Raw genomic sequence first — 13,970 nt, forward strand, 5'->3', positions numbered from 1 at the left:
TTGATTTGGTGTCTTAAGTCCACTTTATGTCCTGTTAGGCTAATCGTGAATGGACCTATAATTTAAAGGGGGATCCGAACCACTATGTTCCTCCACCGAGTATCGAACCCGGGATCCCTTAATTACAAGGCGCCCACGATCCCACTGCGCCATCGGGGATTGTGTTCGAAACGAATGAATCAAATTTGAGTGATATGATATGCAACCATTGGAAGACTATTGAAAGAAAGCCAGTTTTTCTACTGCAGACAGGAAACCATAAACATGGAAGAGAAGCTTATATTCTATGAAACCTGACGCTATGTGCTCGAATACTGGCTAAATATAATCCATAGAGGCATAGCAACGTTAAACAACCTCTTATATGATACATATAGGTTTAAAAAGGTCAAAATACAAAGATTGTGTGCGCCTCACTGATGGCGTAGTGGTAAGGCCTTGTAATCAAGGGGTCTGGGGTACGATACCAGGTGATCGCACATAGTGGTTCGGATCCCACTTTAAACTGTATGCACTTCAGATTAGTCTATCTGTGCCGGTGACTCAGTCGGTAACGCGTCTGACTACCATGCTATAGGTCCCGGGTTCGATTCCCGGCCGGTTCAAGCCCGGGAACTTTTCTAACGTTGGAAGCGGCCCCAGCGCCCACCCAGCGTCGAATGACATGGGTACCTGGGGAAAACCCTGGTAGTAAAGGCGGTCAGGGGCGTGATGCTGATCACATCACCCCCACTCACGAACGAATCAAGAAAGTGTGGGGCGTTACCCCCACACCCCCTATACGCCTTCATGGCGTAGCGCCAAGCACAGGTGAGAACTTTACCTTTTTTTTTTTGCATCCAGTGGACTTACAACAAAATTTCAACTTGCGATAAAGATTATGATAAGGTATTAAAGAATTGGGTCTAACACATTTTTTTATTGTTTACCAATGACATTATTAACTAATATTCTTAATTTCAGTTTCAAGATGAAATCGGCTACGAAATAAAAGGAGTGGGTTCATATTTCTGTTACGAAATTCCACTTTTGTAGTAGACCTGTGCCATACTAAGTTGTGACAATAAACAAATCTGAGACACTTTCAAAGTATTAAATTTCTATCTACGTATTTGGGAAAAATCTTTCAATATAATACTTTTTTGGACGCGTCAAATCATAGTATTTAATTCCTGTTTTAGCAGCTTTAAGAAACCTGATTTTTTTGGGGGGGGGGGTTACAAATGCCCTTTCTGCTCCCGTCAAGTTACGCCTATGACAAACAGGAATTCAAAGTAAAAGACTGTCCCGACTAAATCGGGAGACACGTCTGATAGATTTACAATTGGGAAAATCATAATTAAGTGTGTAGTTGAAAACAACCTATTTTCATATATTGCATGCAGCTCTACTTTTTCTGCAATGTGGATCAAGAACTGGGGACGTGGAGAAGCACAACACTCCACGTAACCAATAGTCACGTGACCCTCTTTGCTTTCCTGTCATGTTGACCTTCGCGTGGAACACATTTCTCGGTGTTAAGACAGGCAAAATCACCCGATCATCGAAGGGTGCAATATGTGTTGCCTACCCTCCTGCATTACTTGCTCCTATTAAAGCCTTATGGGGAAGAACATTTTTCCATGACTGTACATCAATGTAAAGATGAGATTTCGGAGAATACATCTATATATCACACATACCTTACAGAGAATAAGGTAAAGAATAACCGCAGTAAGAATGTCATGCATTTTTATACAAAAGTTGGACATTCCAGTTCCGAGCACAGCCGAAGCCGGCCCGAAGTTCAGCCGATCTCAAGTCTGTCACGCTGCAGCTATGGATGATGGGAAACCAGGAGCCTCAGGTGATTGAAGCGATGGCGCCCATTGGCTGATATTTCTTTTGGAGCATTCGCTTTAATCGATTTCCTACTCCATTTATTATTTACATTCTCATCTGTAATGTATATGGTATATGTATAGACGTATTCTCCGAAATCTCATCTTTACATTGATGTACGATGCACATCATAATTTTGTTTCATAACTGCTGTCACGATTCTTAAAGTTACCCTTTGCAATGGGAAACTCAATGGATTTGGATAGGGAAAAAACACGTTTTTATTTGTTCAGACTCAACTCCAACTTGTCGTCAGCTTACACTTCACACTAATGTTGTCCATTGGCGACAGACGTGGAGTCGGAGGGGAGAGGTGAACGGCGAGACAGATGCACGCTTCAACTCGCTGTAGCCCTCTGCTTGGCAGTCATGTTGCAACTTCCACTTTGCGGAGACAACATTTACGATGTAAAACGCAGTGATTCTTGGACATTTTATCAATAAAACTGAATGTAGAAAAATTAAAGATCATGAAATCACATGTCACATTTTTAATATTAGTAGTAAATAGGTGAAAATCATTGAAACGTGTGGTTGGCGTCTGCCTTCTGCTTCCATCCTGTGCGCCTGCGCCATAGAGCGCTGTAGATGACGTTAGGGGCGACACCTGGCGAGAAAAGTGACAACCGTACTGCAAGAGGGCATGTAAAGTAGATTCGACGACTTCGACGGCACACTAAAGCAACGGAAGAGAACGTGACGGAGCACTTGCCAATCCGAACACGGCCTTGGGACAACCAAGTTCCCTAACGGCCGCCAATTGATTTCATCAGTGGACAGTACCAGTACATCGGAGTAAGTGACTGAAATCAAAATTAATTGGTGGACTTAATACACTCACAATAGGAAGACATATGTAGTGAATCTTAATGTAGATACACATTTACATATTGCTTCAATCAGATCCTAATATAATTTCACACAACCTCCCTCCCCTCTTCGTTCAATAAAATTATATTTTCTATTTGTTTATGTGCACCGTGCAGGTACGGCTGGGCATCGAACCCTGGACGGCTTGGTCCCCAACAGCCTATTGTTCGGCTTCTACCAAGCGGCCCAGGGGTGAAAGAGCTAGCCTGTACGGCCACAAAATCCAATCCAAATAAATTGTTGTTAATTGTTATGTTATGTTATAAATTCAAGTACTAGTGGAATACCTATATGTCAACAGGTTTCTCAATGTTTAAAAATATGTGAAAGAACAATTCTATTTTTAAATATCTGTTAGTCTGTGTAAGGGCTTGAGGTGGCTGCGTAAACAATTTTCAGAAAATAATAACTTTGTGATGAAATATGTAAGAAAATTAAAATACAAAATGTACTTTAAGTACCAGTAGTTCTTACATTACTAATTTACGAAAGAAAATGGTAAATAATGGTTTTCTACGCTAATTAAATTACTAGTAAATTACACGTAATTTACGTAAAAAACGTAACGAGTAAATTACCTTGCCAACCCTGACTGTAATAGCACATAAGGAAGTTAAAGGTTCGATATAGGTTAATTAGTTAAAATTTGCAATTGGCAATATTAGTAATGTATTCCCCATTTTACTATAAATTCCGCTTGAGTTTCCCGACTCTTTACTCTCAAAATTGTTTTATACGGGTACAGCCCCATCAGCACCCCTTTGGTACGCCCTTGACTCCCTACACTTGACTCGCAATTAGTCAAAAGTGGAAGAAAAGCGAAGTAATATAAACCAAATCAGTCACTCTAAAACTTAACGGATAGCGCAGCACCCTACGACGCCACGGGGTACTGGTTGGTATCGTGGGTTAAACACGGTGTATCTGACCTTCAAAATAAAATGAAAAAGTTAACAGAAATTAAGATATTAAGCGAAAGTACGTACAATGCAATACACAAAAAAAACAATACGATATATATATATATTAAAGAAGTTAGCAGGGCAATGGCACAGTGTACCATAGACCCGTATTTGAGTTCTGTTTGTGTCCGCTGATTTTATCTAAGTTTTTGCGAAATACACATCGCGTGTGTGTCTATTTATAAGGTAAAGCTAGAAATATTGCCATTTGTTTTTTGTTACAGATCCTTGGTTTCTGTATGATTCCGAAGGGAAATGGGTACTACTGGCCATCGTGCAGTTATTCGCTATCTGAGATTAAAGCGTTGAAACCAAAGTAGTTTCACGAGGTCATGATTACCACACTACCATGATCTGGTAGTGGACTAAAATATTCAAACTTTGTAGGAAGGTGACAGCTGTGAAGTTAACATGAAGGGTGCTTTTCGGCAGGACAATGTTCCAGCGCACACATCCGCAGTAGTAATGTCTGGTGTTCACAACCATGGACATCAATTGGTCCAACATTCTCCATACTATTTTGACTTAGCGAAGACGGATTACAATATTTCCCCTTAATTTAATACTGAGTTGTGGGTTGTAATTTTGAAACAAATTACAAAGTGATGGATGCTGTGGTAATTTTCTGAAATCTCAAAACGGAGACTTATGCAGAGAGAAGGGAGATGTGTAAATAGGTACCCGCAAAAAATTTACTAACAGAGGTCAAAATCAGAGGAAGAGAAGGTGAAGGGAGAAAAAAGAGAAAAAAATATGTCCGGTTAGTTCTCCCTTTTTTGTATAATTTAACACTTTGACTTTAGTCATCTCCTCAAGATCCATACACACTGTTGTCTTCCGAAATGCAAGTGTTTTTGCTTCTAAACGAGGACGAGATACAGTCATGGACACTTCTGGGTTGTAACAATTCCATTCAAAATCAATAGGATTCTTTCAATCCAACCGACCTCCGTGCCGGAGTGGTTAACACAGCGTGCTACGACACCAAGGGGTTCAAATCCCGGCCCGAGAATGGATGTTCTTTGTGAATGACCCTTCATTAATTTCATCATCATCACTCATCCTGTGACTGTTCTCTATTACAGCACAAGTTCATTTTTTCTTGTGTTCATTTTTAAATGTTTGAGTTGGTGTTTTAAGTCCACTTTATGCACAGTAAGGCTAAGCGGGACTGGACCTACAGTTTAAAGTGGGATCCGATCCACTATGTGCTTCCACCGGGTATCGAACACGAGACCCCTTGATTACAAGGCGACGACGCTACCACTGCACCACCGGGGAAGCCACTGTATATTTTTGAATGTACAATTATAATTATTATGTATTTTAAACTTCAAATGTCAATGCTCAAGTTGCTGTTCAATAACGTTTGTTTCCTATTTTAAATTGTAAAATGTTCACGCGCTTGCAAATTTAGTTATGTAATCAGCCCATAGAACATCACCTTCGTAAATGCCGAAAAAATATTATTTAGTTAATAACAAAACAATTTAATTAATCGACAACGATTACAGCACAATCCTCGTCTTCGCGATTAGCCAGAAGTGACATAACAGCAAAGTAAAATAAACCAAAATAAATCAATCAATCATGTTACAACCCAGAACTGTCCGTGATACAAATATCGACAATGATCTAACACTTTACAAGAAAATATTATGTAGTTTAAAATGTACTCACTCTAATATTATTAAAAAAATACTCTAATAATGTAGTTGCAACTAGCTTTGCGAACATCCAAAACATATCCTTATAAGATGTAGAAAATAAAAAAAGATTAATTAGAACTCCTGATAAACGTCTTTCTTGAGTTTCTTCATATTTCAATTCGATCTCCTTTAGCACGCTACGTCAGTTCCTTTCCTTTTGTAGACTCTCATCCCTTCGATTATTCCGCGACGGACATTTCTGCCCATAAAGTTCCCGCACATCTTTTCCACCACAAACATTGTTCATTTTCTTTCCTCTTTGCGTGACACCATCTATTACTCTCATTTAACTACTTTGGTTGTTGTGTTAGCTCGTAACAAGAGAAAGAGGCGTTCTCTGTGTGGATAAAGATGGATGTGTATACTTCGTGTCGTCAGTGGAGCAAGCGAGTTCATTTACAAGGGGACCATGTTAACAAAATTAATCCTCACTTCTATCTCGGGCCACGAAACTTTCAAGTACCCATTGGGAATTTTTACTATGGTAGTGAAACGGATTCGAGCAAGTGATCTTAGGATTCGAACAATGGATCTTAGGATTTGGGCAACGGATATTTCTCTGAACGTTAGTGCCAACCGTTCTACATTAGCATGCAATATTAATTGTACGAGATTATCCATTGTCTATTGCTTTAAACTATACTTATTCTAACACTACGTTTCGAGAGAGTACTTTTTCTTCTTCGTCTTCAGGTGAAATTTATTTTTCCGGTGGTGGGAATCGAACCTACGACAGACTTGTGGAGTATTTGGTTAGAGCAAAAGATTCGTAGTAAAATCACAGGTGTCTCCTAGGTTCGATTCTCATCACCGAGAAAAAGAAATTTCACCTGAAGGGAAAGAAGAAGAAGTACTCCCTCGAAACGTAGTGTTAGAATAAGTATAGTTTAAAGCAATAGACAATGGAAAATTGAAAATTAAATTTGAATGTCAAAAGTTTAATTTATATCGAAGAGTTATTTATTTCCATATTTATACAGGAAAAAACAGGTCATTTCGTTATTTTTTTAAATAATAAACGTGTGGAATGTTTGCTTTCATTTTAGTGTATTTTTTCTGTCCTTCTGGTCAAACCGTTCATGTATACAAGCACATAGGATTGTGCAAGGTGAGAGTTTTATACAGAAGCCAAGCTGAAATTTTTGTGTACAGGTCAAGTGTAAACATTGAACGAAACCGCGAAACCGTGGGGTGGTTAAAGTCGAAATCGCATACTGATACATAGCAGTAACAATCACAAGTAAGTTTTCTAAGCTTGTTTTTATGTTTGCATCCTCAGATAGGCTAATCGGGATTAGACCTACTGTTTTTAAAGTTTTATAGAAACCACTATGTGCCACTATGTACATCCACCGGGGATCGAACACCCATTGACTAAAAGGCGACGACGTTACCACTGCGTCATTAGAGAGACTACAACTAAGAAATGTACATCTAACAAAATCAAACCTACAAATATCTGTATTCTGAGATAGATATTCGACGCAAAACGCAAATATAATACAAGGTGTCCAGGCTAGAGGCATACAAGAATGTATGCTTATAAAGAAAAGTACGCATATTAGATATTAGAAATGTTATTGTATTGAAGTATACACTGGTATGAAAACTCTTAATGAAAAGCAATCCTACAATTCGTTTAGAATTACTTTCGAAAATATAGAATACCTATCCACCAATATGGTAGGTGAGCCAAAGGTAGCCCGTGTTCCCAAGGTGGCTCACTCCACGAAAATCATATTAGTATTTAACACAGCTAACAAATGGCAGTACATTAATACACCCAGTCCCCTTCAGGTGCACCATGCAGAAAAAGAACTGTCTCGGGCTGCCAGCAGCCATTATATTTACGTCATTGTGTAACCCCTGGCGTCGTAGGGACTGTGAAGACCAGTCCTCCACGGAGGTCGGCTATTCGTCGTTACTGTATGTAATGAAAGTCAATAATCAGAAGTTTGACACCAACAATGTTCTCAAATAAAATGTAGAAAAGTGAATAAACATTAAAAATATATTTTCTTGAGCACAATCATCATTTTCTAAGCCAAATATTAGCCTTGGGCCACCTTGGGAACAGATGTAACAGTTATGTAATATTTTTTTTTAAAAAAAAAACGAAGTTAGAAGCAATCTTACAAAATATTCACTTGGTACACTTTGTTAATTAATTATAGGAGTTATTTCTTTTAATTTCAGAAATTTATCTCTCATTAGAGATTTGTAAATTGCCTTAGAAGCTTAACTATGGCCATCTTAGGCTTACCTTCCTTACTAACACTTTCATGCATGTCACGGGCTGCTAATTTAATAAATAACTAATTAACTCAACTAACTCAACTGAGCTGAGCTTAGCAACGCAACAACGAAGAATCTCTCGCCTCACCTGCTGAGCGAATTAAACACTACATAAATTATAATACGGTCAGGATAAGTGCCTAACAGTCGGAGTTACCAAGAATAAACCTAGGAGGATTTGATTTTAAATACCTGAAATGACGTTACATAATACTACGGTGTTTCTGAATATACACATATATTAAAGCACAGATAAATACACAGTACATCTTGCCCTCTTTCACTCGATCTCACATTCATACTCTCATTCCATGGCATATGGCGACAATATGACAATTACAAAGGTTAGATTAATTACTACTTTGACCATACTCTTGCTATGTCTTGGCTACATTGCCGTTTACAATTTATCGTTTAGGATTTTAAGTATAAAGTGAATAATTGTTCCTTGTGCGAACCCCTTCTATCTTTTCTGAAGGTACAAATATAATTCAATGAGCTACTGTTTGCTGTTAACATAAACTCTGATCTTTAACATTGATTGTCCGCCGGAATACCGATGTCTAGGGATGCCATAGCACTGATTTAAGTTATGCAATGATTTGATTTACGCAGATTCGCGGTAGATTGGCGTCATCTCTCTCACACACGCACATGGTTGGATCTTACCTTCGCTGCATTCCCTCTGACCTGGGTTGGGTAAAAGTGGTCCTACAGTTTTGGAAGGCCTCCACACTCCATTGTTGCACCTCGCGGTTATCCTGGTTGGCGAAAGTGGATCAGTCGGCAGATCCATCTGGCATCATCGGATCCTGGCTTCACTCGTTCACTTCGCAGGGACGTCCAGGACGGTACACGTACACTGTCGACTCCATACGACAACTTGCGCAATAATAGGTCAGTTCTTCGCGGTCACTCGTAAGTACAGATACGTGACTTGGGCGATGAGACGAACATACGCGATGAGCCATTCGCGGTTTCACATGGATATCAAATGTTATTAACTTTCACTACTTAGGACGTTGTTTCGGACGATTGACACGGGTGGACGTGTCTGGCGTTACTCTCACATAACCACACGTATGTGCACGGATGCGTTGACGGCGAGGGGGAGAACGACCCCCTGGTTCTATTCTGCTCTACTCCATGGCTCTGAAACACTCACTCGAGGAAAAACAAGTCCAGACCTCGGGTCTGATTGTAACTCGCAGCTAGGTCGCGCGTAGCTCACACTCCGGTGGCGATTCTAGGCAAAACTGTGGCAAAACTGTGTCTCGATATTCCAAATCATCCCTTTTATTACAGATTTGAACGTGGTGACGCCCTACCCTCTATGATCAGGTGCTTGTTTATTGTTTCTGGTGCTTTGACCGTTGTCCTCCTATCCTGGTCAATGCTCACTTCGGTCCTTAACCTCTGGTAGCAGCCCCTCGCGCAGAGATTAGGCTAACTCTTCCTCTATTGTATTCGACACGTTCAGAGCGGCCAACTCCGTAGGGTTCCGTCTCCCATTCAATACAGCGATGAATCTTTAATAATTCATAACTCCCGTAGTTCTGCTCCGATTAGGCTCAAATCTTGGAATCAGTACTTTCATGATGTGGTCTTCCGCTGGTTAAAATCTCATCCAATTCGGTCCATTGGTTTAGAAGTTGCATTTTTGTTGCTATTCCCATAAGAATGCATGTAAATCCGAATTCGGGCGAAAAACGGTGGTTGAGCAAGCTAGTGCTGGCTAAGACAGTTCGCTAGACACCTGTATTCGCGACGGATATTAATATTACCAATTGCAATTAATTCCTACTAACGGGCAATTAGATTAATTACTTGTCACTCAATATTTGACCGTTATATGCATTTAAGTGGAATTTATTTTGTATGATTCCATCTCTTTCCAGAATTCAACGGAATATTAGAGAGTAACGGGCCGTGCGCCGACTATAAGCCTGGCGAGGACGACCTGCAGGCGTACGACTTTATTCGGAAATTCCGGCTCGATGTGCTGGAGACTCAATATCCTGGAGTGACGAGAGTGAGGGGGTCCAACCGGATGCAGACCGCCTACCGCCTCGACAGGGACGCAGATCTCACTTTACCCACAAGGTAAGGCATTAATTAATATTATGGGGTTTACCAGTGCTCGAATTGTACAGTCAACGGCAAAGATAATGGTAGGCAAATTGTCCATCACTATTTTCATTACTTTTTTTTAATCTACTTCCTGTGTTGATTTAAAGAATGAAACTACGTTGGCTCGAAGCAGGCATTGTTCTCTGCTTATTGACATCATTGTTTCAATTAATTGTCATCACATTGTGATGGCCGCGGTGGCTCAGTCGGTAACGCGTCTGACTACCATGCTAAAGGTCCCGGGTTCGATCCCCGGCCGGTTCAAATCCGGGAACTTTTCTAACGGTGGAAGTGGCCCCGGCGCCCACCCAGCGTCGAATAACATGGGTACCTGGGGGAAACCCTGGGGGGTAAAGGCGGTCAGGGGCGTGATGCTGATCACATCACCCCCACTCACGACCGGATCAAGAAAGTGTGGGGCGTTACCCCCACACCCCCTATACGCCTTCATGGCGTGGTGCTATGCACAGGGGAACACTTTACCTTTACCTTTTTTTTGTGTAATACAGACCGAATGATAATGGTGGTGGACAATTTGCCTAATGTTTCTATCGCCGTTGGGTGCACAAGGGACATACTGAAAGTAATGAGCAACAATTTTTCTTGAACCGAGTTTTGGTTTTATTAAAGAGAAACATACTACATCATAATTTACAGACTTTACTTTGGAACAAAGTCTCCATTTCTTTGCGCGCATTTTCTCCATCTTTCTGGAAGTTTGAAAATACCCTTACGGTAGAACTCCGTTCCAGCTGCTCGCAGACACTGTTGCACTGCTTTTTGTATGTCCTCCGTCATCTAGTGTTGGCCTTGTAACTGTTCATTCACAAAACTAAATAGATGATAGTCGAAGGGTGAAATATCGGGACTGTTGGAAGGGTGAGGCAGAAGTTCCCACACCATTTCCCCAATTTCCTCCCTGGTGTACTGAGCAGAGTGCGGGCGTGCGTTATCGTGTTGAAGCATGAGTTCCTTTCCACGAACGTTTATCCCGCAATGCCTGACGGAGCTCGTGAAGTGTTTGGATATAACGGTGAGCATTTATGGTTTCCCCAGGTTCAGTGCCGTACGCAAGGGGGGATTACGGGGTTTAACCCCCCCTTTGAGCTTGTGAAATATTATGAAAAATGCTGTGGAAAAAAATTAAATGGCCAAATTTTCACAGTCAAAGATCTGGGACAATAATATTACTATTATTACTTCTTCTAATACTACTACTACTAATAATAATAATATTATAATAATAATTTCAATTATTATTTCCATGCAGCATGTAGAAAAGCACAGCATTCCAACACACGCGTCTTTCAGCGTGATACCTTGAAAATAACCACGAGTTTATGAGGTTAGGTTAGGATAACTATGACTTAAAAGAGAAAAAGGTTGTTTTGTATCTCAGTTGCAACAATGTTCAACACACTGGCGTACGCAGGATTTTTTTTCGGGGGGGGGGGCTGGAATAGTAAATGTGGGAAGCAAATCGCTTCGATTTGGAGGGCAGGATGCATAATAAAGTATTTCGTATTTTTGGAGCTTTTCAGTCTATTAAAATTGTATTCAAAGACAAAAATGGTAATCGGGATTCACTTTAAAAGAGGTTTCGCATTTACACATTTTGATTTTTTAAAGTTCTTAACGGATTTTTATTTGAAAATTCTGATTTTATCAAAATTTCGGTAGGGGCTGGAACACCATCGGCCATCCCTCTACGTACGCCAGTGTTCAACGAACATGAATTTTTTTGTTTGTGAACAATGAGTATTAACTAAATAAAGTTATTGGTACGTTGTAAGAGGCTAATGTATAGACAAAGGCTAGGCGGACAAGAATACAGTCACCAATTCGCCTTCCCATTATATTGTTTACCACAGGTCGTTTGAATCTCTCTTTAAAATGTCTCACCTTGTTGACTAGACAATTATTAAAACGACAATAAGCTTAACTATTGTAAAATGTTTTGTTGGTAAGAACATCGAGATAATTCAGATGTGAATTATCTGGGACATTTATGCGGGGAAAAAGCCGGAAAAATTCCAACCAATTTCGGGAATCGAATCCGGATCTCCCGCGTGATTGTCACTCTACCGACCAGATCACCGCAGCTCCTTGAATGAGTTCCATACTTTGATTATTTCAATTTATTTTAATATATTTTCTTGTATTTATGGATCTTCTTCTCCCTTGAAATGTCTCACCTCGTTGACCAGACAATTATTTCGTAAGAAAGAAACAAAACAATGCTCCCAGGATTTGATAAAAATCGAATGACTGGAAAGTAATTTCGTTCTATTGTTTTCATAAATACTATATTTATGTAGATCTCTGCTACTTAATAGTAGTAGTAGTGGTATTTGTAGTATTATTAGTATAAATTCAGCTAATTAATTATTATTATTATTAATTAATTGTGATTATTATTATTTAATTAAAGTATAATAAAACAATGGTAATGTGAATTTGGAAAAAAGTTTTAGAAATAACACCCCCCTTGATGAAATCCTGCGTACGCTACTGCCCAGGTTGAAGATATTAAACCAGAATGCACCCCTCTGCAACCCTGGCTGGCAACCCTGTCTCTCGGCTGCGTAGAGATAACAACTTGCGTGTGACGAATACGGTACACAGCAGTGGGTGTACCTAGTGAGGCGTACGGTTGCATTGTGTGGACGACTGTGGCTGTCGGATCGGAACTATGGTGTAGAAAGACCATCAGATGAACATTAAATCCTGTGTCGAACTGGGCATGTTGCCATTCTATAGCCTCTTCATGATGCAGTGCACCGAAAGAGGGATCGTCTCTGGCGGACGAACAACTAGATTCTGCACCATGATAATGCCCCGGAGCATTGCTTGTTCTTTGGCCTCCATACTCACGGAACTTGAGTCCAGCTGATTATTAACTGTTTCCCAATCTGAAAAACGTGATCATGATACGGAAGTTCACAGAGTGTTAATTACAGGAGTTTGTGTCCAGCCAGACGAGAGGACCTTAAAATGCTCTTTCCCCGCGGCGAGCTGGGGAATGGGAGGTCTGTGAACTGGATGGTCGCAGGATGGGGAGAAAAATTAGCATTACGCATATGGTAGTATTATTTTACTAGTTCTCTTGGGAATATCAAATTTCGGATGGCACAGAAAAACACATGGACGGAAAGAGGACAGGTTAAAGATTTGATTGGCAGGCGGAACAGTCAAAACTTCCATTTGATTAGCCGTAACTTGAAGTTGCTGCGTTTTCCCCATAAGGAATACATCGTACTTATCAACTTTAAATAAGGGTTCCACTTGCAAGATGGGGAGAAATTCACACTCTCTTGTTCACCGAGTTTTAAAGTAGCTGTGGCCATCCCGGCAATATTGAAATAAATACACACCTACAGAAGGCCACCACAAATTGCTTGTAGGGCTGTTTTGTTACGTGTTACGGAGGCTGGCGGAAGTGTGTCGTTGCCCAAGGTGTCTAGTTTGGAGGCGGTGTTTCGTAAGAGCTTGCATTTCATGTGTAATAAACCTTATCAAAAACGTTAGGCTTATTCTTAACTGTACCATGTATCTCTATTTTGACTTTGTCTTCGTAATTGACCCGGACTATCGCCATATGGACGAAATACAACAGATATTTTCTCATAATTTATAAGCATAATTTTATAGAGTTGAAATATTCTCCACCAAAATTGTGGAAATATTTATGGAAACTATAAACACTATCATTCCAAAATCTTCTTGCTTATGACTTTGTAGAATAACCTATTCTATTGGCATGTCACCAGTAAATAACCATCTCAGATATTACCGTAAGGAGAATATTTCAAGTCTATAAAATTATAATTACAAATTATGATAAATATTTCGTCCATATGGCGATAGTCCGGGTAAATTACGGAGACAAAGTCAAAATAGAAATACATGGTACAGTCCAAAACCGAACTTTTTATGCTTACATGCCTACATGCATATATGTGAGAGCTTAAACTTGGATAATTATTTTTCACACAACAAGTGCTAAATTGCATAGAAACTTAACCTCAGATACTGCGTGAGTATATGTTTCCCATGTCTTTAAATCGGAGAAATATTATTAGGAGTTGACAATTATTATTTATGTCTACATCCTCCATTATAA

The 13,970-nt window shown here is 39.9% G+C and overlaps 1 protein-coding gene across 1 annotated transcript in view; it reads left to right on the plus strand.

The window, feature by feature from the left end:
- The window catches only part of LOC145980178 (uncharacterized), a 310,650-nt gene that overhangs the window by 106,713 nt on the left and 189,967 nt on the right, over positions 1–13,970 (plus strand). The window contains exon 5 of the mRNA XM_083113212.1: positions 9,616–9,820. Coding sequence (XP_082969338.1) covers positions 9,616–9,820 — 205 coding nt within the window. The remainder of the gene's footprint in view (positions 1–9,615; positions 9,821–13,970) is intronic.

This window comes from Lepisma saccharinum, chromosome 27 (genome assembly GCF_977018435.1).
Source record: "Lepisma saccharinum chromosome 27, izLepSacc3.1, whole genome shotgun sequence".
Classification (NCBI taxonomy): domain Eukaryota; kingdom Metazoa; phylum Arthropoda; class Insecta; order Zygentoma; family Lepismatidae; genus Lepisma; species Lepisma saccharinum.